Source organism: Gobius niger (assembly GCF_951799975.1).
Source record: "Gobius niger genome assembly, chromosome: 2".
Classification (NCBI taxonomy): domain Eukaryota; kingdom Metazoa; phylum Chordata; class Actinopteri; order Gobiiformes; family Gobiidae; genus Gobius; species Gobius niger.
This window is the reverse complement of record NC_136853.1, coordinates 43344236-43371987: the sequence shown is the minus strand read 5'-3', so window position 1 is coordinate 43371987 and position 27752 is coordinate 43344236. Positions and strand designations below refer to the sequence as shown.

The 27752-nt window shown below is 40.5% G+C and overlaps 1 protein-coding gene across 1 annotated transcript in view; it reads left to right on the top strand.

Moving 5' to 3' along the window:
* Positions 1-27752, top strand: part of col7a1l (collagen type VII alpha 1-like) — a gene marked incomplete at its 5' end in the record, with an annotated part of 157394 nt that overhangs the window by 13601 nt on the left and 116041 nt on the right. Inside the window, 15 exons of the mRNA XM_079552197.1 lie at positions 1223-1382; positions 3757-3850; positions 8493-8666; positions 8736-8899; positions 12172-12301; positions 13893-14009; positions 15789-15944; positions 16266-16382; positions 18235-18381; positions 18537-18656; positions 21201-21359; positions 23214-23327; positions 23397-23546; positions 25509-25646; positions 25801-25947. Of these exons, the coding sequence (XP_079408323.1) occupies positions 1223-1382; positions 3757-3850; positions 8493-8666; positions 8736-8899; positions 12172-12301; positions 13893-14009; positions 15789-15944; positions 16266-16382; positions 18235-18381; positions 18537-18656; positions 21201-21359; positions 23214-23327; positions 23397-23546; positions 25509-25646; positions 25801-25947 (2087 nt within the window). The remainder of the gene's footprint in view (positions 1-1222; positions 1383-3756; positions 3851-8492; positions 8667-8735; positions 8900-12171; positions 12302-13892; positions 14010-15788; positions 15945-16265; positions 16383-18234; positions 18382-18536; positions 18657-21200; positions 21360-23213; positions 23328-23396; positions 23547-25508; positions 25647-25800; positions 25948-27752) is intronic.

Here is a 27752-nt window from a genome sequence, read left to right as displayed (position 1 = left end):
ACAGCATTACACTTTCACAATTAATTACAAAAATGATCATTAATATCAGCTACTGGGTCCAAAATCTCTCCAAAAATGTCCTCAAAACAAAATAATGTTACCTCTATATAAGATTATAGGCCTTTAGAACCCTGTGCCGTCACCTGAAACCCAGCAATTCCTGCAGAAAAGTCGATGTAATTCTAATGTAATGAAAGTTTATGATACCAATACTGTTCCCTAAAGTGTGGAATCCACTGAAAATGTTTTTGTCCTTCTAACATACATGACATAACATAATATTTGTACTGTACTGGTCGAATGTTATTTATGTATTTAGAGTTTTTTGTCCTTCATTATATGGAATATGTAGTTAGTGGGAAAAAAAGACTATTAATGTAATTATTATGAAGTCAGGTAATTAGAAATGTTAACAGTGACCTTGAAATGTGAGCCTGAAAGTTGTGAAACCTGCTTATTCCAATGAAGAGGAATAAAGGTAAATTCTTAAAATGTATTTTTGGTCTTTAATTTTGACATGGGACATAAATGTTTACTGAGACTTAGTGAAGTCAATAGGAAAAGGGTTTTTTTGTTTTATTTGTCTATGGGCAATTATTTTCTTACTGTATAAGATTAAAGGCAAATTCCTCTTTCTAATCAAGATCAATTGTTTTTTTGTTTGTTTTTGTCTTAAATAACTGTTAGATTTGCCACAAGTCACTATGTTTTGTGAGAATTTACTTTTTTTTTTTTTTTTTTTTCATCCTTTTTTTCAGTGGCCTTTTCATTAAAGGGACTATACAGAGTTTAAAAATGTTAAAATGATGTATTTTCCTCCCCCTACATGTTCCAGCCATGTCCTAATGTGTAGAATGAGCTCAGACATATAACTGCCTCTAAAGTCCTGCACTGTCACTCAGAAAGTTGTTACTTTGGGTCTGAAGTGCCGTCATGCACGAGCTTAATATAGAAGGTGCAGTTACACGTATTACCTGAGGTGGCAGTAGTGAGTACAAAATGGCTAACTTGCATCTAGTCCCTTTAAATCTACCTTCTTTAAAAAAGAAAAAAACAAACAAACAAAAACGTATTCCTATGAAGAGCTTTATACAATGAACAATAACTGAATTTTACTTACTAACTTAATATACAACAAAACAAGTTAAATATGCTGCATAAATGTAATGTTATCTCCATGTTTGTGGTGCATATATACATGAAATTGTCCTCCTTGTTGCAGGATGCAGATAGCTTTGACCGACTACAGTTCCCAAGAGCAGATCCTCAAAGCGATCAGAGACCTCACGTACGAGGGAGGGTCCAGGCAGACGGGCTCGGCCCTGACGTTCCTGGAGGAGACTGTGTTCAGCGCAGCCATCAGCAGAGATCACGCTCCCAAGGTGAAATCACAGATGTTTATAAATAAATCTTAAACACAGTTGTATGTGCCTGGGTATGGAAAATCGAATACATGAATTTTCTTATTTTCTTGTTACTTGTTTAGTATCGAATAGGTAATGTAAGCAATGGAGTCCATGCGTTCCACTCATGTAATCTCATTTCCTTTTTATGTGCAAACTTCTTCCTGGTTGTGGATACAGTCCTCACGTATTTCTGTGAATTGTAAACGTTTATTATGTTGAATGTGGGGCAGGCGCTCATGAGCCTCTTGCTTCAGCCGACTCCTTTTGAGCATCTGTGACTGGTTAATGTGTATTTGTAAATCAGGAAAATGTAGTTGCTCCAAAAAAATTATACTTAACTAAACTATGTCGTTGTAAAGGACTGTGGCCTCATAAATAACAAGCTTATACTTATTGCGCTTCATCAGCCTGTGTCACATGTTTCTCAAAGTGCTACATAAAGTCATTATTCATTCACTCCACACTCGATAAGCTAGTAAGTAAAATTGTAGACTGACCATTTACCAAGTGGCTGTAATATGCTGTTTATATCCTGATCTCTTATTATAAGCATGTGGAGTTCTTTCCTTTTTTTTTTTTAAAGAGGGGGTATTATGCTTTTTTCAATCCCATAGCACCAGTCTATATCACACTACAATGATGACAAAACCTTCTGTTGGTCTGTAAATGCAGTAAATTAGAATAACTGCCTTGTATAAAAGTGCTCTCTCAAAATGGCTGTAACAAATATCTTGAAATAGGCCTCTGTCTCTTTAAGAACCTCTGAGCCTTTAGACACGCCCCCTCCACATGCTGTCTGTGGCATCAGTGGGGAGGGGGTTCTGCTGAGGAGCAGTGGTTGGTTACTCGGCTGGTGACGAAAGCTCGGAGGCGTCTCCAGGAGGTGGGGGCGTTCCTAGGAGGACTCAGGCAAACCTACCCCTAAAATGGCCGCCATCAGAGTTTTTACAGATTACTCAAAAATACGTGAATGTGCCAAGGCAACACTTCAGGCATGTTTTTAATGAGGGAATGACATAAGCCCCCCATTCATTCACAGACGCACTGAATTGCCTTGTGTACGAAATGCGCTGTACAAATAAACAAGGCCGTGGGAACCCAGGGTGCTGAGGGCGCTGCAGCACCCCCTGGTGGATAGTTTGTGAGCTGCAGGCAATATTAAACCCTTAACTCCCACCTGAACCGAGCACATTTTCTCCAGCTTTACCCCCAGTCCAAAAGCTTCTGGAAAAAAGGTGTGAAAATAGCAACAAAACTGAGACGAAAACAAGGATGAAAATGTGAAAAAAGTGAGAAAACATTGACGAAAAATTGACAAAAAACGTACAAAAATTTGACAGAAAAATGAGAAAAATTAGACGAAAAATTGAGGAAAAAATGGACGAAAACGTGACAAAAAAGTGAGAAAAATTTGTCGAAAAAGTGACAAAAAATTTACAAAAAATAAATAAAAATGGACAAAAATTTGACAAAAAAGTGAAAAAAAATTGACGAAAAATGTAGGAAAAAATGGACGAAAAAGTGATTAGAATTTGACAAAAAAATGCGAATAATTTGACGAAAAAGTGACAAAAAATGGACGAAAAAGTGATAAGAATTTGACAAAAAAATGCGAATAATTTGACGAATATGTGACAAAAAATTTACAAAAAAACCCAAAAATGGACAAAAATTTGACAAAAAATGAGAAAAATTTGACAAAAAAGTGACAAAAAATGGACGAAAAAGTGATAAGAATTTGACAAAAAAAATGCGAATAATTTGACGAAAAAGTGACAAAAAAGTCACGAAACTTTGACAACAATGAGACGACTGCCCAACAAAAAAAAGTGATGAAAAAAAATCTGATGTGAGGAAAAAGATCAGTATAGTTTTGTAGCTCTTTCAAATGAGGCGTTACACTGGCCTACAGGATTTGGGTAAAGCTGAACTGGAGAAAACGCTCTCGGTTCAGGCGGGAGTTAAGAGGTTAATAAATAGGATTTATGCACAGAAAAAAGTATTTTAGGGGTAAATCTTGTCCCTCAGCGCCCCCTAACTAAAACATCTTCCCACGGCTCTGTAAATAAACACGCCTTCCCTTCCCACTCACATCATTCACTCAGTCCTAATGGAGCCACAGTTGCTATTATCACTATTTAATAAATTAACACATTTCAATACATTACTGTGAGTAAACAACACATGCAGATCCAGATACTGGGTGTTGTGGGGATTTTATGGGTCCATGATCAGGAATAGCTCAAGGTCTGAATTGTATTTTTGACCGCTGTGACCAGATGTTCTCGTCACTCAAGCCTAAGGATCTGTTTTAATTATGCTAATATTCCTGTTTCTCATCGCCCTCCAGATCGCCGTGTTGATCACTAACGGGCGCTCGGATGACCGGGTCGACGGCGCGGCCCGCGGTGTGGCCGACAGCGGCATTTCCCTCTTTGCAGTCGGTGAGTGAGGGAAACATTGAGTATTCTACAGCTCTCCCACTGCAGCTCTCGGATTGTTATCCCGCTCTGACGCCTTATCGCCAATGTTTGCTCTTAGAAATTCATGTCCTGTACATTTAGATTCATTGGATCCGGCGTGGGGATTTATATGGGAGTGCTCTGTTTGGAGATGGAAAGTTTGTGTCTGTGAAATCAATGAGGCTCATGAAATATGCATACGATTTTATATATGCTGATTTACATTTTGATGTGTTTTTAATATGAAGTAAGAAGTATGAATGTACTTTGTGCAGCCAGAGAGAAGGGGGAAATGTAGCCAAAATGACTCCAGTGAGTACTACTGTGTGATCTTGATGTACTGCACAGGAGCCTAGTGGTTAAAGTACATATGACACATTAGACACAATGTTTTGCTAAAACATAGTTAACACAATTATATTTAGGATTTTGCTAATGATTGTACCCAGCTTTCTTTAGTTTGGCCATTTTTATGTTTATACTAGTTTCACTTCCTTGTTGGACACTGACAGGAAGTGACATAGATGAAGGCAAACAATTTTAAACTGCTGCCGTGCTGACCATGTTAGGTCAGTGGGAAATGAGTGAGTCAAACTGCAACGGAACGTTACCTTCATCTATAGATACAGACGGCATCGCGTCATAGAAGGGGGCGTGGCCTCGCTGAGGGGGAAAACAGAATATTTTGGGAAATACAATTTTTCACTCTTTTTAGCCATTTTCTGGAAAAATATAAACTTATTTATCACATACAAATGAAGTCAAATCTAAATAAGGTCCATATGGATGTTTATCCACAGCAGGTTGTTCAGTAGAAGCAAAAAAAAAAAAAAAGTGTGGTCGTAGCTGGCGCTATAGCGTTAGCATTAGCACGATGCTAACATGGAGCAGCATCATGTTAGCATTCTCCGTTTTTTATGTATTTATGGGCTGTTGAACCACTTTGCTCCTCTCCATGTTTTTGTATCTTTATTTAGAAAAATATATTTATAAATCTACATTTGTTAAAGTAGTATTTGAATAATTAGTTTAGATCTTTCCATCCATTTTCTTCCACTTGTCTGTTTCCGGGTCGTGGGGGCTGTTGGAGGTGCCCAAATCACATTGCACCAGCCCCTTATGGCTCCTTCTGCAGGTGGTGGGTCCACAGAAGGACGGTCTCATGGTTCTAACTGGGCCTGTTGGTCTCTCATAAGGGGCTTCTGAACCACTCTTTGTCTGACCCGTCACCTATAGGACCTGTTTGCCCTGGGAGACCCGACCAGGGGCACGAAGCCCCCGACAACAGAGCTCCCAGGGTCATTCGGTCGCTCAAACCCCCCCCCCACCACGTTAAGGTGGCGGCTCCAGGAGGGGAGTTTAGATTTTTCTCCAAATTCTATTCCCCCTTAACTGTTTTCAAACATGACCATATATGGGCGATTCCAGAGATGCCGTCTGTATCTCAGCTAAAAAATTCTATTGAAAAATTACTTTTCTAAAATTGCTGCTGAAATAAAATATAATGATATAGAATTATGCAACTGATGTTATTCTTCTAAATAAATTAGATTAAAACCAGCATTAAAACCTGTCATTTGCACTTTAAGGACTTCTATCAGCATTCCTGAATCAAAATCCAAATGTTTTGCAGTTGCCTCGACATATTAGTCCAGTGCTCAGGTCTCTGCACTGACTTCCTGTGTTGCAAAATACACTTTAAAGCAGTTACGCTATGGCTCCAAAGTACATCTCCGACATGTTAGAGCCATATGAACCATCTCTCCTCCTGGTCCCAGAGACAGGACTAAGTTGACATCCAGATAGTGCTGTCAGACTGTATCAGTTTGTTTGTGTAAAATAGTTAAACTGACTTAGCTGCTGCTGTTGTACGATCTAGATCTTTTGCAGATGTGTTAGTGGCTCTTTTGCATAATTTCTACTATTTACATAAGTCGTTTTGGCTGAGGATGTTGCTGCCTGCTGTCAGTTAACATGGCCATATAATTCTGATTTATTACTCGATTAAAAATGTCATAAAACTACAAGAAGCACAACTGACTCGATCAAAGTAACTAAGTAAATGCATTGTGTTTGCCTGTCTCTCCTGCACACGCTCATACAAACCCACACTCGCCACAGATTGCTCCTCTCAGTTGGGAGCGGCGCGGTAATTACTGCTCGTTAGCTAACGCTTAGCTAATCACTGCCATTTTTCATTGGCCGGTTCAGTGTCCCCCATCTGCACCTCTGACTCCAGCCCTGCCCTCTCCATATATCACCGCTGAGAGGCCGGGCTCGCTGGAAACGGTTCCTCGTGATAAACATCTCCAGCCACGTCCCGCTGTAAGCTGCTTTTATGAAAACGTCAGAAAGCGTTACCTGCTTTTTGTTTGTGTCGAGACAAACAATGAAAGGGGGAGGGGTGCACATGCATTTTAAAATTTTGGTCGTGCACTAGACTCATCCCTAACTTTCTGAAAGCATTTCTATTACACTTTTCCAATAAAACTGGGACAAATCAATGGTTTGGGAGAAATCCACGGGGAACATGGGACAGAGGCTTCAAAACTAGGTCTGTTACGGGGAAACTGGGACATCTGGTCACCCTATTCATAAATGTCCAAAGATGTTTATTCCACTGCTACATAAAAAATCATGTGCACATTCTTTTCGTAGTGTTTCGTAGTGTTAATGGGATGATTGGGGGGTCTTTCATCTCCCCCTGGTGTCTCTGGGCAGAAAACCACCCTTGCAACTTCCCTGCACTGGGTCTGAGGCGCAATACACACTAATAGACTCACGAAGAAGACGCTAGCAGGCTAACGGGCAAAGCTAACTGTGGGCTAGCGCCGCTTAAACAGTATTTAAAGCCAAGTTTGAGTGAAAAAATGTAGCTCCATTGTGTAATTGGATGTACAATATCCCTCTCTCCCTTTGTCTTTTCTGTGAGCGTAGTATTTACTCTCACAGACAATTAATGAGTAAAAAAACGCAACATGCTATGACACCTGCAGTTGCGCTTATGGCCTCAAGGGGCAAGAGTTACTTAGTTCTGCTTTAAAGGATACTTGCGTAACTGTCGGGTAATCTTCACCTCTTCATTGCTGCAAAAGAGACTGATAGTAATTCAGCCACATAAATAATAACAAAAAGCAAACTCTAGATTGGACATGACGTTTGTTGACGTTGAAAAAATCGCGGCCATCTTGTGACTGGCCCGGCGTGGCTAACCCCTACAGCGACCAATGCAAACCAGGAGCAACCTTTTCATTGATTCAACGGCAGAATTGTGATTAGTTTATTACTTCAAAGTCTAAGTATCTCTATCTATGATCGTGTTGTTTAGCCGTATTAGCATCGTTTTCTCCGGTCATTCCCAGGGTTCGGGGTTAGCATTCCGGTGGTTAGCATTTATTGTACCAGGGCTGTCACGATAATTACTATATCGACTTATCGTTCAATAAATAACAGAAAAACAATATATTTTTGAGCTCGATATTTATCGTATGTACATTTATAAGCATTTCCCTCCTATTTTTTCTTTGTAAAAATTGAGTTACATATATTTCATTTTTATTGCAGCTTGTGTAGCATTTTAGGATATGAGGATGCACATTTAGAACAAAGATTTACTGTCATTTTATGCCTGAGAGTTGACAGTATTGAGTATCGTTAGAGTCAATAATATCGTTTATCAGATACTCTCCTGCCTCAATATATCGAACTTCAAATTTGTTTTCGTGACAGGCCCGGTGCCATGTAAATAAACCGATATTGGTCATGACATGTTAAAAAGTACGAAAGACTGTAAGTTTGTAAGTAAGTAGGAAACAAATGTTATATTTGGTAGAATAGAACTGAATGATTTGAAGTGTTTGACAGTGTTTGGCATGGTAGCGCAGCAGTTAGCGCCTCCGCTTCACAGCTAGAAGGTCCCGGGTTCGATTCCCACCAGGACGGGGCCTTTCTGTGTGGAGTTTGCATGTTCTCCCTGTGTCTGCGTAGGTTTCCTCCGGGTACTCCGGTTTCCCCTACCACTAAAAACATGTGCAATAGGTGAATCCTCCAGCCAGGTGATTCTGACCATCAGCCTGGCTCCACATCATGGAGATGGTCCCCGGGTGCGGCACTACCGTCGACCACTGCTCCTCAGTGAAATCGAAGGATGGGTTAAATGCAGAGGACAAATTTCCCTACGGGGACAATAAAGTAAACAAACAAATAGAATTTGAAAAAATAAGATTTTAATAGATTTTAACAGATGTGACATATTTGTAGTTGCTTCAAAGAGTCATGAAATAACTACAAATAGATGTAAAAGAATAACAGTATCGAGGAAATCAGTGGTGTTTCCCATTTGATTACATTGCGCTGGGTCAAAAGGGCCGGTCACAAGATGGCCGCCAGAATTGCCATTCATTCCAACGTATTTCTGTGGCCATGTCCTATCTAGAGTTTTATTAAAGACCTTTGACATAAGATAGATGGCTTTTGAAACCGCTATGTCCCGTCCTGTGACTGATCTGTCTCTTTGCTTTGAAATGGGCCTATGATAGTTTGCAGTTTGTCTTCTTACGGATCAAAGAATGGTTCACGTAAACTTGTAAATGTAAATCTTTTTTTTGAATTTCTCCTCCCTCAGGTGTGAGAGGGGCAGATGAGGCGGAGTTGAGGCGTGTCGTGTCGGAGCCGCGAGACGAGCACCTGCTTTTCGGGGCTGATTTCTCTTTCCTCGAAGCCGTCCTCCCCAGGCTGTCCCGAAGAGTCTGCTTCACCGCCTCGGAGCCACCGCGTCCCGTCAAAGCCCCCCAGCCCGGTAAAACCATCGGCCCGTTTACACATTCTGTTTCTCGAGCAGTGAACTCATTTCTGTGTTTTGTTTTAGTGGAGCTGCCTGTCGTTGGTCCGAGGGATCTGCAGCTCAGGGAAGTCGGCCACAATTCCTTCAGACTGACTTGGACGCCTGCCACAGGGGACGTGACCGGCTACAGGCTTCTGGTTACTCCTCTAAGCTCCAAAGGACAGGCCATTCACTCCCAGCAGAGACAGGTAGACACTTTCATTCAACTCATAACACTGTGAATGTGGTGCTGCTGAACCTAGACCTGACCAACCGCAGCAACCCCAGATCAGAACAGTTAAACCCAGGTGGCATTTAGTGCAGAATTCACCAGGTACAACAAGGAATCCAATGGAACCTTTAGGCGTTACCTCTTGGATGAAATGCAAGGCTACAATATTACCTCTAGCTTTCTTAAATGTTTTCAGACAGTTTTTAGACCTTGTTTTTAGTGTTTCTTTTGTATTATGTAGCAATTGTGATACTTAAAGGATCTATATCATGCTATTTTAGCCATTCCAAAGTTAATTATAGGCATGTATATGATATATTGTACCTCTACCACTATGAAGCACTCATTTTTGTGATAAATATAAGTGTTTTCTGGAGGTATTTTTGAAACCCGGAAGACACTATGCTTCGACTCAGTTAACTCCGCCCCCTCTCTCCGCACATACTTTACCGTAATATAAATAAACAGCAATAAGTGAAGATACTTCACGATGCAGTTATATGGAGTTGACATCTGCAACACAGCTTCATAAATGGCTAACACACATGCTAATATGCTAACACACAAGCTAACACACGTTTGGATTGACTCACCGCTCTGGTCCATCGCTGTTTACATTGTGGGACTCGCGTTGGTTATAAAAGTGAATCCACTTTGATTCAGGCGAAGGTTCACCAAACATCCATCAGAGACAGTCACAGAAATACAACCAGAATAAGTTGCAACGAGCTCCATCTTCAGCTGCAGCGCAAACATGACTGATCTGTTCAGACGCTCAGGGATGTGTTTGTTTTGGCCACAGCTGACCTGGAAGCACCTCGGGCACATCCTTTTTATTTTCTCTTTGCATCTCTCTTACGACAGAAATAATGAAAACGCTGTTTTACATATTAAAATCAGGCCGTAAGCATAGAATTAAGACATTACATTACAGACGTCGAGCACTTCCGTTCCGCTGTTACGACACAACTGAACACTCAGTCGTTCACGAGGAGAGGGAGGAGCAGCTGCTCAGAGAGCAGGATTCAGGAGGATTACTGAGAGCTGCGTGAATGAAGCCACAAACCACTCTGGGGGTGTTTTTGATAAGGAAATAGCATAACAACATGGCTAAAAGCAACAAAAAGTCGATTTTGCATGATATAGGACCTTTAAAGGAACAGGCCACCATTTTTCCATACAGAGATACTATTCTTACCTGACCTTAGACGAGTTGATGTGTACCTGTCTGATCTTAGTCACACAAAAACACCAAACATGTTGCATTTAGCCTCTCCTCCTCTACTCATGGACCACTTGGAGCACTTCGCATTAAAGTCAAAGTGCTCCTAATATTCCTACGCCTTACAAAATAGTTCCCCGTTTTATCCGCTTAGAAAATCGTCATGTTTAATTTTGTGTGACCAGACTTGGATTGTGTAACTTTTCACGTAACTGTATTTAAATAGGGAAAAACGTGGAATAGCTTGGTCGCTTCTAACATAGATATCATGTAATAAAGGCTAGATTACTTAAGGAGGAGTCACTTCCAGCATCACCGGCAGCCATCTTGCCACAGGGAAGCTTTCTGGCGAGCTCAAATCCTCTTATATAGTCACGTTTTATAGCGACATTAGCCACGAATTATAGCCATGTTAATAACGGTTTGGTTTTTTACAAACATTATTAACGTGGCTATAATTCTGAATGCTGGGATATGTTGAAATTGCAGATATAATTTTTTATTCATATGTGTCATAACTACATCTCTGACGTTAATAACAAACAAAACAGTTTGAAAATCGGTATAAAATTTAACAAATGGTTATTTAAAAAGTATCATTCACCATAAAACACAATGTTTGGAGTGAGCGAGCTCCCTGTGGCAAGATGGCCGCCGTGTGTGGACGTCGACCTCCATTGGCCAGCAGCGCGTACGAGACATCTAGCCTTTATTATATGATATCTATGGATTAACATCACCCCAGTTTATAGCTGTGCCTATGCTGTGAGAGGCTAAATGCTAACAACGTTTACTGAGGGCACGCACAAAGACCAGACAGGTACGCATCAACTCGTCTAAGCTCAGGTAAGAACATATCTCCAGGGGCGGACTGGCCACATGTCCATTCTGGAAGAGCACAGAAGGGCCACTGGCTCTCGGGCCACCCATCTGACCCCTCAATTTTCTCCTTAACCTCTTACCCCCCGCTTTAAAGTGATAGTCTGTAAATTTGCAAAGTGAGGAGAGTGAAATTTGAAAGTAACTTCCTCCTTTCTTGGACCAGAAAGCGCTTCCTAGTTTGCAAAATGAGGAGAGCAGGAACAGAATTTTCAAAAGTAAACCATCAAGCCCCTCCCCCTCCGACCCGACAGGCTGGTTCACAGGAAAAGCTCGTCTCATTGGTCGACACGGGAGGATACTTGACTCTGATTGGCTGCAGAAATCTGGGAAGTGTAACCTGTGAAAACTTGACAAAACCAGGTGGTCGATTTTGCACATATTAAAAAAAATACAAAACATTTAGACTATCATAGTGTCTTGTGTCCGAATCGCCAACAGAATCAGTGACTATATAAACTATATAGTGCGGGCCTATGTAGTGAATGAGGGGTTAGGGACTAGGGTGGACATTCGGATACAGCCAATGTTTCGAGTGAGCGAGCTCCCTGTGGCAAGATGGCCGCCGTGTGCGGACGTTGACCTCCATTGGCCAGCAGTTTTTAGCTATGCTGTAGGGTAAATGCTAGGCTAAATGCTAACAACATTTGCGTGACTGAGGGCACGCACAAGGACCAGACAGGTACACATCAACTAGTCTAAGCTCAGGTAAGAACATATCTCAGTATGGAATAACGGGGGCTTGTTCCTTTAAATGTCAGTTTTCAGACCTTGTTTTTTTGCATTTCTTTTGTATAATGTAGTAATTGTGATACATAAATCAGTATTTATTTACTATTGGTAAGAGCAATATCAATTGTACAAACAACACCCCATAAACAAGGAAGTCACATATTCCAGGTGGCAACACTTTTTGTAACAACCAGAAGGCGTTTAAAAAAGTAATACCCCAAATGTGAACATGAATCTCATTGTAGTAATAAACACAGCATCGCTCTGGTTTATGAGTGTGTGGAGGACCTAAAACATATTTATGGAGCCATATTTCTCCCTCGTGTGTTTTCCTCGGTCTCATGCATACTTTATTCTCTGTTCGCCCTGCAGTCGGGATGACGAACTGTCCCGTTGTTTTATTCCCCATTTGTCAGATTGATTTGAAGGCTGATGTGAGCGCCGTTTTGGTGACAGACTTGACGCCGAAAACAGAATACTCCCTCACTGTTTACGCCATCTACCCCAGCCTCATCGGAGACTCCGTGACCGTTCCAGTGCAGACAGGTAGAAACGTCCAACTATTGTCAGATTTAACTTCGTAACGTTCATTGTGTCTACTTGTGTTCCAGTATCACTTTTTAGGTTTGTTTTGTCAGACACTAAGGTTAGAGATGTTAAAGATCTTTTACCTTTACATGTTTCAGCGCCATCTGCAGGCCGTCATCAGAAGTATCACCGGCGTGCGGTGACGTGTCACTTATCGGCTGTTCTTACTTCCGAGGCGTGACCAGTCTGACGGTCCCAACGGGTCCGACAGACTGGTCACGCCCCCTGCCGCCCGGTGGATTCAGGGCGACAGGGGGCGTGACCATTGGAGGAGGGTGTCCCAGGTGCGGGACAGGAGAAACGCTCCTTCGTCACGGTTGATGGTGTCGGTGCTCCGTTTCCTGATTCCTATGGCTTCTTTTATCCAGCGTTTGAATTTATTGGTTTCCGATCCAATGACCCGAGCCTCGTCCCAGACCATGATGTGGTTGTTTCTTTTGGTCCGAAATAGCTGATTTTAAATTCTCCTGTTCTGCCTTTTCTTTTTTTGTTCGTGTGAGTCGTCCCCTTGTTTCTTTTTCGCATTCTGTTTACGACATACCCTGCAAATCATGCAACAAATCATACATAGGAGAAACAGGACGACCTTTCCACATAAGAAAAAAGGAACATCAAACAGAAAAAAGACACAAAATGGACAGATAATTGACAAAAAAGTGACAAAAATCAACAAAAAATGGACAAAAAACTGACAAAAAACTGACAAAAAATTACTAAAAATTGACAAAAATGGACAAAAAATGGACAAAAAAATGACAAAAAATGAACAGAAAAGTGACAAAAAATGTCTAAATATTGACCAAAAATTTACAAAAAATGGACAGAAATGAAAAAAAATGGACAAAAAAGTGACAAAAATTTACAATAAACTGAGGAAATTGTGACAAATCCGTGAGAAAAATGTGACAAAAATGTGACGAAAGAGCAACTAAAAAGTGCTGAAAATAAAAACGACATACCCTGCAAATCATGCAACAAATCATACATAGGAGAAACAGGACGACCTTTCCACATAAGAAAAAAGGAACACCAAACAGAATGCGAAAAAGAAACAAGGGGACGACTCACACGAACAAAAAAAGAAAAGGCAGAACAGGAGAATTTAAAATCGGCTATTTCAGAACAACTGCAAAAGAAACAACCACATCATGGACTGGGACGAGGCTCGGGTCATTGGATCGGAAACCAACAAATTCAAACGCTGGATAAAAGAAGCCATAGAAATCAGGAAACGGAGCACCGACACCATCAACCGTGACGAAGGAGCGTTTCCCTGTCGCCCTGAATCCACCGGGCGGCAGGGGGTGTGGCCAGTCTGTCGGACCTGTTGGGACCGTCAGACTGGTCACGCCTCGGAAGTAAGAACAGCTGATAAGTGACATGTGATAAGTGATACTTCTGATGACGGCCTGCAGATGGCGCTGAAACATGTAAAGGTAAAAGATCTTTAACATCTCTAACCTTAGTGTCTGACAAAACGAACCTAAAAAGTGATATTGTCGTATTTATTATAGCGCAAAATGTAAGTGGCGTGTTTTGTCTGTTTTAGCGTCTTTGCCTCAGGTGTCCAACTTCCGCGTGATTGAGGAGGGATTGTTCTCTCTGCGTCTGGGCTGGACACTCCCCCAAGGGAAGATTAATGGATTCAAGATCTTCATCCCAAGATGTAAGATGTGTCCTGGAGATGCACAATTATCTAACCTCTTAACCCCCACCCGAACCGAGCACATTTTCTACAGTTTGTCAATACAAATCTGAAAGCTTCTGGACTGGATTCTACAGCTAACAGTGTAACGCCTCATTTGAAAGCTAAGACCTTAAAAACTATAACATATTTTTGGTGCTTTATTAATTAAATATAAGTTGCCTTCTTGTCGCTTCTTTCAGTCGCCTGTTTTGTTGCATTTTCATCCTCATTTACATCTTGTTTTTGACGCTATTTTGAAGTTTTTTTTTCAAGAAGCTTTCAGGTTTGGGTCAAATCAAACTGGAGAAAATGTGCTCAGTTAAAGTGCGGGTGAAAATTTTGAAAAAACGTCAAATTAGCAACAAAACAAGATGAAAATGAGGATGAAAGTGATGTAAAAGTGGCAAAAGTGTGATGTGTCAAAAAGTGACGACCACACTGCGAGGAAAAAGAGTTTTGTAGGTCTTAGCTTTCAAATGAGGTGTTACAAAGGCTTATAGGTGTCCAGTCAAGAAACTTTTAGATTTAGGTAAGTCCGGACTGGAGAAAATGCACTCGGTTAAGGTATGGGGTTTTTTGTTTTTGTTAAGCTCTCAAGCCCCATCTGAACCGAGGACATTTTCTCCAGCTTGGCTTCATGCAAATCTCAAAGTGTCTGGAAAAAAGCGTCAAAATTACAAGAATGAAAAGAAAAATGTGACAAAAAAGTTAAGAAAAAGACCAAAAATGGACAAAAAATTGCCCCAAAAAATGACGCAAAATGACACAAAATTGACAGAAAATGGACCAAAAAGTGAAAAAAATTGCAAAAAAGTGACAAAAAAGTGACAAAAATCAACAAAAAATGGACAAAAAAGTGACAAAAAAATGACAAAAATGGACAAAAAAGTGACAAAAAATGGACAGAAATGAAAACAAAAAAATTGACAAAAAAGTGACAAAAATCAACAAAAAAATTATAAAAAAATGACAAAAAAGTGAATAAAAATGGACAAAAAATGGACAGAAAATGGACAAAATATTTACAAAAAAAGTGACAGAAATGAAAAAAAGGACAAAAATTGACAATAAAGTGACAAAATTTTGACAAAAAAAGGGACAAAAATTGCCAAAAAATGGACAGAAAATGGACAAAAAATTGACAAAAAAGTGACAGAAATGAAATGGACAGAAATGGAAAAAAAAGCGACAAAAAGTGACTAAAAATTGACAAAAAAATGGACAGAAAATGGACCAAAAAGTGACAAAAAAGTGACAAAAAGTGACAAAAATTGACAATAAAGTGACTACATTTTGACAAAAAAGTGTCAAAAAAAGTGACAAAAAAAGTGACAAAAAATGAGGAAAAGCGAGGAAATTGTGACAATACTGTGAGAAAAATGTGAGAAAAATGTGACGAAAGAGCAACAAAAAGTGCTGAAAATAAAAATGACAAAGCGAGGAAAAAGATCCATTCAGATCAGGTTTGTAGGTCTTAGCTTTCAAATGAGGTGTTCCTCTAGCCTTTTAAGCTCCAGTCGAGAAGCTTTTTAGATTTAGGTCAAGCTGAACTGGACAAACTGCACTTGGTTAAGTTAAGTTGACAAATAGTGCTTTGAATAATTGCGATTGGAATTGTGACTTGTCCAATTGTGGTTATTCTTTACACAATCGAGTGCATACACTTTAATTAAAGAGTTATTTGAAAATGGCTTGTGCATGTTGTAAGATGTATTCTACATAATATCGTAACTATGTGATTTCCTCATCTTTTTACAGCCAATAGACCGGGGTTCACCTACGAGCAGCTCCTTCCTGGGGACACGTCTGCTCATGTGATCGACGGTTTGGAGGGGGACAGAAAGTACATCATCAGTATTTATGCAGTGTTTCCCGAGGGCCCAAGTGAACCAGTGTCTATAGTGGGCAAGACACGTGAGTTCATTCATTATCTTTCACCCATCCTACATTAGAACACAAACACTGGCTGAGCAATGCACTTTTCATAATGTCCTGCATTCTTCTTGCCATTTAATCACTACCCATTGCAACATCTCTATACAGCCACATGAGGGCGATGTTGCTTCAGGTCTCTTTCTTCCAGCCCTATCACATGAATGTCATACTAGTTACATATTTAGTAACCCTAACATATGAAAAGATGGATAAGTTTCCTTTTTAGCAGAACAGCACTGGCTTTCTTTTTTTTAAATTTATATATTTACTGACAAGGTGTTGTTCTGGTTTTGCTGATAGTAAAGTTGGTGCCCGTGAAGCAGTTTTTGGTCCAGAATGCCACCACAGACACACTTCAAGCAAAATGGACGTCAGTCAAGGGCGCGAGCGGATACCGTCTCACGTGGGAAGCCCCAGGTAACAGCCCTTCAGTTTTTTTAAGCAATATTTTTTTCCCAGTGCCTTGTGGATTCCTTTTATGTGAGATACTTTGAACTACTTTTTAACAGGCAGAAACCGCCCTCTCTCTCAGTACGCCTGCGGTTTTTGCCTTCTTCTGCGAACTGCATTTGTGTTTTCTGTGTTCCACATTGTTTTACTGGATACTTTTGTACGTCTTTGCCTTGTTTTTGAGGGGATCGGTGGATTTTACTGCAAAGAGTCCATAATGGTCCTGAATAAAGCAGCTTTTTTTAAAGGAATAGGCCACCGTTTTTACATACTGAGATATGTTCCTACCTTAGCTTTGACGAGTTCTTTAGGACCTGTCTGATCTTCCCCCGTGCCTTCAGTCACGTAAACACAGCGCAGACGGCGTTAGCATTTAGCCTCTCCCTCTCTCCTCTATTCACCTTATTCCGCCCCGCCCACTTTTGCCACTTTTTGCTTTGTCTCTGTTCTTCCGTTGTCCAGACACTTTTCACGGAGAACGAGGGAAAATATTCTCCGCTCAAATCTGATGTTTAGTCGATTGATTTGTGTAAAATGGCCAATGTTCATTTGCACCGACATGTCGACACTGCAGCGTTTCTCTGTGCGGCCTGAAAACAGCTTTGTTTTCGTGTAGTGACTGATTTTATGTGGACTTCTCCAGCCCCATGTTAACACATAGGAGAAAAGGGGCGGGCACAATTCATGGCGACGCCCACGCGAACCTCCGCAGTAAGATAAATAGCTCCAAAACAGGTCAAGATAGAAGCTACCAAGCTCTTCCACGTTTTCCCTATTTAAATATGGTTACGTGAAGTGTTCCACTACAAAGTATAATTACACAAAATTAAACAATGTGGATTTTAAAAAAAATCTTCACTTTACTGTGCGGATGCCAAATTACTCCTGGTATTATTACGCCTTACAATATAGTTCCCCCTTTTATCCGCTTAGAAAATCCACATAGTTTAATTTTGTGTAATTATACTTTGTAGTGGTAGATATCCATCCATCCATTTTCTTCCACTTTTCCGTTTCCGGGTCGTGGGGGCAACTGTTGGAGCTGCCCAAATCACATAGCACCAGCCCCTTATGGCTCCTCGTGCAGGTGGTGGGTCCACAGAAGGACGGCCTCATGATTAAACGGGCCTGTTGGTCTCTCATGAGGGGCTCTTTGTCTGACCCGTCACCTCGGACCTGTTTGCCCTTGGAGACCCTACCAGGGACACGAAGCCCCCGACAACAGAGCCCCCAGGATCATTCAGGCGCTCAAACCCCTCCACCACGTTAAGGTGGCGGTTCGGAGGGGGAATCTATCTATCTATCTATCTATTAAAATGGACCACATTATTTTTAACCGACATTCCACTGCCGTGACACGATGAGGGGAACCTATTGTCCATGAACCTGTTGTGCTTTGTGCGGTCATTTCGTGTTCCCATGTATTAAAGATTGGAGTCCATAACAAGATATCTATGACTCATGTTTCGTTATGGCGCTTACAGAATGTGTCATTGCGGGAATAGCTTGAAGAAATGCAACATCTTCAGGGACAGAACACTATATCACCTAAAGAATATCTCATTAGATCTTCGAAGCTAAGCAGGGTTGGGCCTTGGTGACCACATCGATGACCGTGTGGAGACCTCAGGTAGATCGGCGAGTGGTGCTTGAGTTAGTGGCTGGCGTATGGGAAGCGTATTATTATTTTTTTTAAACTTTCTCTAGTGGATAAAGTATTGCTTGGACTGAGGCATCGGGTAAACCTGCAGATGTATTGGTCCAGTTCACGTGTCCTGTTTTGTCAATATTGTCACAGACTTCGATACTTGTTTTCCAGATGGCCACATCGAGAACATAAACCTCGGGGACAACTTTAACTTTTACATGATCCAGGGTCTTCGTTCGGGGGCTGAGTATTCTGTCACCATCAACCCCATCTTTGGAGACATCGAGGGGCCCGTCACGACCAACAAAGCCAAGACATGTAAGCTGGTTTTCTGATACTTCTCAAGCAAAAGCATTAGTTCTGTGCACGTTTATAGTTATGAAGCCATTATTTGTTGTGATATTGGAGTCTGGAGTGTTAGTATTTTGGATTCTGCTGCCTCTGCGTAACCCTCCTCCTGTGCTCTGTGTCAGTGGAGAGCAGTGCGGTGCAGACTGTGAAGGTGTCCGGGGTCACCACGAGCTCAGCCGTGGTCTCCTGGAACAGCGTCCCGGGGGCCTCGGGCTACAGACTGGCCTGGGGACCCACGCCAGGTAAGATTCACTCTACATATAAACGACGAGCGGATGTCTTTGTTTTTGGTTTAAATGTTTGCTAGGCTAAGAAGCGGGGCTCTTTGTTACAATAAGTTACAAAATTATAGACATAAGAAAGAATAGTAATGTTATATACGCATTTCACTGGAAGTTTTTGATGTTTTTTTAGTTTTTAATGTTAGATGAGTCATTAAATGTCTATTTAAATTGCCAAGTAGATAAAAATACTAATGGATTACATTTGTACAGCGCTGTACAATCCATGGTACCAAGTTTCTCAAAGTGCCACACTGTTGTCACTATTCATCCACTCCATACTTACTGACTGTGAGATGACGTAAGAGAGTGAGGTAGTTTTTGCACACAGTACTTTTTACTTTTAGTTTGTTTACTCTGTGTCTTACTCCACTGTGAGTAAATCTGTAAGTGACAAAATAATTGAAAATAAATCATACTTAAATGTATTTTAAATAGGGATGCAATCCAATAGAGTTCGGGAAAGTCTACAGTTACCATGGAGATCGGCCATCTTTGCAGCTGTTAGCATACATTTCCATTGACTAACATTAGCTAAAAACAGTTTATAAAGTGGAGAAAATAGCCGAGTTACTGCTGGTAAATACATCTAACTCACTGCGGTGTCCAAGTGTTTTAATGTGATTTGATTTTTAATTGAACTTCTAAAATCTCCATTAGTTTACAATTGCTGCTAATCCCATAATGCGTAGCGATATGACGTCACATTCCCGAACTCTATACTGGTATCGGATATCGGAGCCGATATTGAAAAAAATACAACATCGTGTATCGGCTACAAATATCTGATACTGAACCGATACCAGTTTTTGCTCTCGTTTTAACCTCCGGAAATGTATTTTTGATCGTCAGCGGCTAGCAACAGCATGCTAAAGCTAACGGCAACTAATCATGGCTGGGACAGAAATTATGATTGGATTACCTAAAGCAGGGGTAGGCAACGTCAGGCCCGGGGGCCAAATCCGGCCCTCCAGGACAGAACCTCTGGCCCCTAAGATGATTTTGGGAACTATTATTATGCAAATAAGAGATCAAATACATGATACAGTACTCTAAAAATGCAGTATTTTTAAAAATGTCCTGGTAGAACATCTCACTTGGACATATGTCACGTAAAACAGTGACCCAAAAGTGGGTCGCGTAACCATTTTCAGTGGGTCAAGGGAACCTTTTTTTTTCTTCCATATTTTCCATCTGAAACTACATGGAAACACACCAGAGTCTGTTAAAATGAACAATCTACTGCTTGTTCAATAAAAAAATTGTCTAAAATACAATATTTTATACGATATATGACAAATTACAGTTGTATTTGGGTCGTGGCTTGTCATCCGAGGGTAATGGTGGGTCCCGAAGCCAAAACCACTTGAGAACCACTTGTCATTTGCAAAAAAAAAGTTCTTTACTTCAGGCTATAATGATGAGGTTCGGCCCTTGGTGTTTTGGCAATGATGAAAATCGGCCCTCCACGACGCAAACTTGCCGACCCCTGACTTAAAGCCACTGAGATATGTTCTTACCTGAGCTTCGACGAGTTCTTTAGGACCTGTCTGATCTTCCCCCGTGCCTTCAGTCACGTAAACACAGCGCAGACGGCGTTAGCATTTAGCCTCTCCCTCTCTCCTCTATAGCTCCAAAACAGGTCAAGATAGAAGCTACCAAGCTCTTCCACGTTTTCCCTATTTAAATATGGTTAAGTATAATTACACAAAATTAAACAATGATGTGGACTTTCTAAGCGGATAAAAGGGGACTATATTGTAAGGCGTAATAATACCAGGAGCATTTCCTGACTGAGGACACGCGTGAAGACCAGACAGGTACAAATGAACTCGTCTAAGCTAAGGTAAGAACATATCTCAGTATGTAAAAACAGTGGCCTATTCCTTTAAGTAGCCTATTAAAATAAAATTGGCCAAGTGTTTGTATATTAGTTTATGAAATGCTGTTAAAGAAGCTGATGAGTTGTAATGATCAGATCACTTTATGTGAGCTCTTTATATTGATATAAAATAGCCTGTGATCCTTGTGAAATGTTTTTCCATTAGTTTATTAATAGATATAATTGATCATTGATCTGAAGCATCATGACAAGAAAAGATAAGACTTTATTTACTGTATATCACACTGAACAAAGAGGACCATTTCATTTTTCACTCAGAGAAAGCCACTTTTAAGAAAGTCTGTTGTATTGGTTCATATCGGATATCGGGCGATGCTCAAACCCTCAGTATCAGAAACAAAAAAGCTGCATCGGTGCATCTCTGAAAATCTGAATTTCCTCGTTTTTTTTGTTTTGTATTTTCTGTAATAAATGCTGCTCCCCACAGACTTTCTACAAAAACCTGATGACTCTCAGTTTTATTTCCGAAATCAAAGTTTGTTTTTTGTTCCTATAGATTAATTTGGATGGACGACATTTTCTTTAATTTGAACTGTACTTTTACACAGTTTTATAAAAAGTCTTTTTGTTTCCTGAAGCGTGTTATTGTTGATGATTCCCAGAGTTCACCGGCCGGGACCGCCCTCGGCAGCTGGCTCTGAACGGCAGCACCACAGAATACCACCTCAAAAATGTGGCCCACGACACGGAGTACGTCCTGTCGCTGTACGTGCTCTTTGGCTCCGTGGTGGGGCCCGGCATCAGCGCCACCTTCAGGACGTGTGAGTGATGACGTCTCCATTTGTGTTTGATCATTCTGACTGAACGAGTGACTGGTCTTTGACTCCTGTCACTGTCGCACTTTGTCACTCGCCACAAAGCAGAGTTTCTCTTTATTCTCTCCCCACTTCTGTTGCCATTGGGTTTATCCAGTCCAGTCCACTTTTCCACATGGAGAGCTTTTTTTTGCGAGTATCTGAAGTGGTGCAGAGAGAGAAAATAGCACTATTTACAAAAAAACTTAAACACAAAAGCAAAGACACAAAAGATGTATTTCTTAAAATCTGAAATGATTGGGTCAGTGTGCACCCTATAGGCTCTGTTCCTAACTTCTTTTACTTCTCATTTTTGTCTCATACAGTATCATAATAATAAGTACGATAAGAGAAAAAAAGTGTTTTTCAAATGCAAATGAGGAAAATACATGTGATAACGGTAATACTTTATAGTAATGGTACAGGAGTTCATGCATGATTTTCATGAACTTATGCATACATTAATTCATGATTTGATGATACATTCATGCATTACTAAATCAGGACTTCTCAGGAACAAACATGATCACCTGTGGGTTCATGGATGACTTCATCCCTGAAATAAACGTCTAACTACTGCAATGAAAATCTTAATGATTCATCATAATGTTCATGAGGATCACATAAGAATACCATGAATTCACTAAAACGGCAACAAAATGACAATAAAATGATCAACCAATCATGATCATGAGGATCATACATGAACATCATGACATGAATATCATTGGCTAATCCTTAATACATCATGATTTCATTATGATTATGTCCCTCAACTAAAGTGGTGCATTACCCTAAACTTTAACCTGTTAAAGGCCAGTTCTGGAGATTTTATTTGGTTATGCTGTACTTATGTACTGGTAATAATTTGTAATATATATATTTTTTAAATTATTATTATTATTTTTTATTATTTATTATTATTATTATTATTATTTATGTTTCCACACAAAAATTCCAATTGAGGAAACAATCCGGAAATCATTGCTTCTTCTTCAGGACTAAGGTCTCTAACAGGATAAAAAGTTTAGGATGATAGTCATTTTTTGCCGTTTTATTGAATTCATGGTCTTCTTATGTGATCCTCATGATCATGATAATCGTTAAGTCATAACTCAGTAGTTAGACGTTTAGTTGAGAGATGAAGTCGTCCATGAACCAACAGGTAATCCATCGTGTTTGTTCCTGAGAAGTCCTGATTTAGTAATGCATGAATGTATCATGAAATCATGCATTCTTTCATGAAATTCATGCATAAGTTCATGAAAATCATGCATGAGCTCATGTACCATTATTATAAAGTGTTACCGTGATGCCTATAAGCATGAGGTAACCAGAGTCACAGCAGGTTTGAATACGCAGGAACCAGGTGAATGCAGTTTGCAGTGAATAAGATTTTGTATGTTGGAGATTAGGAGTGAAATCATTGCCCTCTTGTGTTGTGACTGTAGAGCACTGCCCTCATTTAGCCTCTTGGCAGGTACACATTGTTAAAGTAGATTTCTCAGTTGACCTAGATAGTTTAAAGGTGCGCTCTGCAACTTTTTATGTGAAACAAAAGTTGATATTAGTATTTGCCCTTGTATAAAAGGCACAAACCTCCAGCACCCGGCCTGGGAGAAGGGTCTCACTGGTAGCACTGTCAGTCACATTGAATTTATTTCCTACAGGGACACTAAAGTCCATAATAGAGTTACACACATAGACACAGTTGCCTTGGGGCACACTGACAGTAACATGGCTGATATTGTGTGCCTCCGGCCTCTACGCTCGTAACCGATGCAGCCCTTTCTTGATAATATGATCTTCTTTCTTTCACAGCTCCTCTTGGCTATGTGTCCAACTTCAAGGTCACGTCTTACACAAGTTCCTCCGTGGACGTTGAATGGAGTCCGATCGTCGGGGCGACCGAGTACAGGCTCACCTGGAAAACGGGTAACGAGCCTTTTGAGCCGCACGTGAGCTGAACTCGCTCTTGTGTTGAACTTGTGCTGATTGTTGCAGATGGAGAGAGTCCACAGTCCAAATACCTGGACCACAGTCTCTTGTTCCATCGCATTGAAGACTTAAAACCACTGGCCACGTACACAGTCACGATCTGTGCCCTGTACGGCAACGCGGAGGGGCCCGAGATTTCCTTATCCCAGCACACCGGTGAATAATCCTCATTTGTGTATTTTTTTTTCTTTTGCAAACACTACAACAGTGAAGGAGAAAGACCTGAGACAATAGACAATACATAGAACACTGGTGGGGGTAAACAATAGGGAGAGAGGAGTTGTGTGTGGCTGGCTGACTACAATATATATATATATATATGCATACATCTTTATTTATTTATTTATTTATAATTATCACAGTTTCCCTTCACAATATGGTATTATTAACATAGAATAAGTAACTAAAAGAAAAGGAAAAAGGTGTATAGAATAGATACAGACGGCATCTCGTCATAGAAGGGGGCGTGGCTTCGCCGAAGGGGAAAATAGAATCTTCAGAGAAACACAATTTTTCACTCTTTTTTGCCATTTTCTGGTGGAATATTAACTTATTTATCACATAAATAAAGTCAAGTGTAAATCGGGCCCATATGGATATTTTCTCACAGCAGATTGTTCAGTAGAAGTGAAAAAACGGCAGTTGTAGCTCGCTCTAGCTAACTGTTAGCATTAGCCCGATGCGAACATGTAGCATTATGTTAGCATTCTCCGTTATTCATGTATTTATGGGCTGTTGAACCACTTTGCTCCTCCCCATGTCTTTGTATCTTTATTTAGTAGAAACTAAATTCATATTTCAGCGTTTGTTAAAGTAGTTTTTGAATAATTAAAGAAAGTTTAGATTTTTCTTCAAACTATTTTCCCCCTTAACTGTTTTCAAACATGATCATATTTGGGCGAATCCAGAGATGCCGTCTGTATCTATAACAGAAAAGAAGGGAAGAGAGGAGACGGAAAGAGAATTAAAAAAATAAAAAGAGACAGTAGAAGTAGAAAATTAATGAAATTGTAAGTAATGCTGACAGCAATAATGTTAGATTATCAATCAATGGTTTTGTATAGCCCAGTAGCACAACAGGAATTGCCTCACAGGGCCGAACATTAGGCAATAAAACAGAGCAATAAATATAAAAATATAAAGTTCAGGCGAATGAAGCATCCAGGCAAACATAATGTCCAGTAAGCGTCGGCAGCAGGCGGCGACGAGCGGCGTGGGCGTCCCCCGTCCCGAGACTCTCCAGCACGGCGAGGAAAAACTCAAAAACCCACGGGGAAAACGGAGAAACCTCGGGGAGAACCACAGAAGGAGAGATCCACTCCCATGGACTGACAGGCTATAGACCAGGGCCGAAGGGAGTCCCTGAGCAGGGTTATGATATCTATTTGTGTAATAATAGAATTACAAAGATTACATGGACATCTATGTGTCCAGTTGATTGTGTAGCCGATGATCCAGTGTAGCCTTTGGGGGGCCCCCCTGCAGTGCCTCTGAGACCCATGGAGGCACAGCAGGGGGGGCTACCAAAGGCTGTCCACAGAAAATGTACAGACAAATTAATGCTTTTGAAATTGACATTATATGTATTCTAGCCTTATATATACACACATCACTATCATGTGTGAATCACTAGGTCAATTATGAGAAACTGATTACATTTTAATTATGGAAAAATTGGGAAAAAAAGGGAAATTGTATTGTCGGGGCCCTATGAGAAAATCGATAAGGGGGCCAGACAATAAGGAATCTTTAAATGTATTTAGAAACAAATGCATCTCCAGCAAAGTAATAGAATAACTTAAAGCAAACAGGATCCAAGCTCCTGATAGATTTTTCTAAGGAAGTCAAATAAGAAATTTGCGTGGCCTTTTGTGGACTTAACTACAATATTTGACTTAAATGTTGACTGAAATATACAAATACAAAATAACTGTTGCCATCACGATAGACTCTGTAAAGAAGGTCTTGAAGCTACATACTCAAACATGCTCACAGCTAGTTTTCCTGAGCATTTTGCTTAAGAGCACAACAGCTAAACAAAATCGCGTGAGTGGAATTTGAACCATCTACCTCTCTGTTGCTCCAAAGCCATTATTTATCTCTTTTCCTGTTTTGCAGCTGCGTTGTCAGACTCCGACACCATCCGGGCGCCCAGAGAGGTGAAAGTTGTGGACATCGGAGTGAACTTCTTTACTCTGTCATGGAAGAAAACCTCAGGAGCCTCGGGGTACAAGATCTCCTGGACCCCCTTCTTAGGTATCACCCCACACTCTGCAACAGGACGCTGCTCTGGTCTTCTCTGATTAATTACATCCACTATTTGGATTCATTTTTGTGACAATTCGTCCTTAAATGTGCTCATTGCAGTGTGTAACATCATTCTCTCTTCTTTTATTATTCCTTATGTCAGGCGGGGAGGATAAGTCGCACACAGTTTCTGGCGCGTCCACTTCGTACACGATTCGAAACCTGCGTGAGAGCTCGGCCTATAAGATCCAGCTGTCCTCGGTGGTGGGCGGCAAAGAAGGAAGTCCAGTCCTGGTCACAGCACGCACTTGTGAGTAATTCACTCTGAGACTGTGACTCTGTCATATTCTCGCAACTGTGAGGGAGATGTTCATCTTTGTGACACTATAACAGGGGTCGGTAACGTCAGGCCAAACCACATACTGTATCTTCTGATCTGCAGTTGATATCATGCAAATTTGAGGGTTAAAGGGATGTTTCAGGATTTTTGACATAGGGCCTCATTTCCTAGTTATCCAGAGTGTTGCTGGTACCTGGAGATATTTTTTTTGTAATTCATGCAGTTCTTATGTTTGAAGAGCTTCGTTGCGCTAGGCTAGTGCATTTCTATGGTATCAGCTAGCCTGCATTAAAAACAGTCTGACCCGCTCCACAGAGCACCTGAGGCAAATCACTTATAACGCCAGACTAACCATATAAATGTCTGTGTCGATAGAATCATTTTTGGAATATAACTGACCTGCATCACATGATTGATCGCATTCCGAGGGACTATTTTCTAGCAGATCACTCCGCCGCTGCGTAGCTTATACAACCACGAAGCTGATGCTGCTCAAATATAAGGTCATTTACATGCAAAATGGTTCAAATCATTCTATCGACACAGACATTTATATGGTCTCTTCAAACATAAGAACTGCTTGAATTACAAAAAAAATATCTCCAGGTACCAGCAACACTCTGGATAACTAGGAAATGAGGCCCTATGACAAAAATCCTGAAATATCCCTTTAAAAACGTATGTTACATTGTATAATTTGAAATAATGTCTATGTAAGGATAAAACAGCAACATTGATCGGGCTTTTCCTCTAAGCCGGTGCTGGTTCTGGGCCGGTTCCAGCTTTAGAACCGCTTCTTTCTTTCCACTGCTGGCTCTTGGTTCCAAAAACTGGTGCCGGTTGGGAACTGGTTAAACGCTGGACCAAGAAACGAGCACCAGTGATGTCAGCGACTGGGGGTGTGGCTTTCTCTTCACTGCAAAAAGTAATTAACTAGATCAGTATAAACATCTCAATTTGAGCACAATAATCCAAATTTTAGCTGTTTTGACTAGTTAAGAAGTTCTTGGGCGTTTGTCCTAGATTATTTCACTTGTTCTGAGATGTTTCTGACTTGTTTCGATACATTTCGTCCTTATTTCAGGTCATTTTCTTTGCCAATGGGGTAAGAAAATTGGTCTTGTCTCATTGGCAATTTTACTTTCTTATTTCAAGCGAGATTTACCCTAGAACTGGTCTGAAATGTCCTCAAACAAGCAAAGTAAACTTGGTCCGATCAGGAAAAGTGTCTAAATGAGTGAAAACCGCTAAAAACAAGATACATTTCCTCAATTCAAGTCATTTAAGCCAATGCTTGATATTTACTTTTTGTAGTGTTTAACCTCTTAACCCCCGCCTTAACCGAGCACCTTTTCTCCAGTTCAGTTTTACCCAAAACTAAAAGTTTCTCAACCGAAGCTTACTGCTGACTTGAAAGCTAAGACCTACAAAACTGAACTGAAGATTTTTCCTTTCATGCCGTGTCGTTGTCCCCTTTTTGTCATATTTTTGAAGCTTTTTTGTTGCTTTTATGTCACGTTTTTGTTAAGTTTTTACCGCTTTGTAGTCATGTGTTTGTCTTTTTTTTTGTTTGTTGGTAGTTTTCGTTACGTTTTTGCGACGTTTTTTGTCACGTCACAAATGTCATGTTACAAATGTCCACCAGGGGTTAAGGAAAACAAGAGCTAACTCTGATCTGTAACATTATTTATTAGATCATTCATTGTTAGATCAGTAATCGCACTGTTCGGGTTTGTAAAATCACTTACAGGGCCATAATCTGTCTGTTTTTTTTA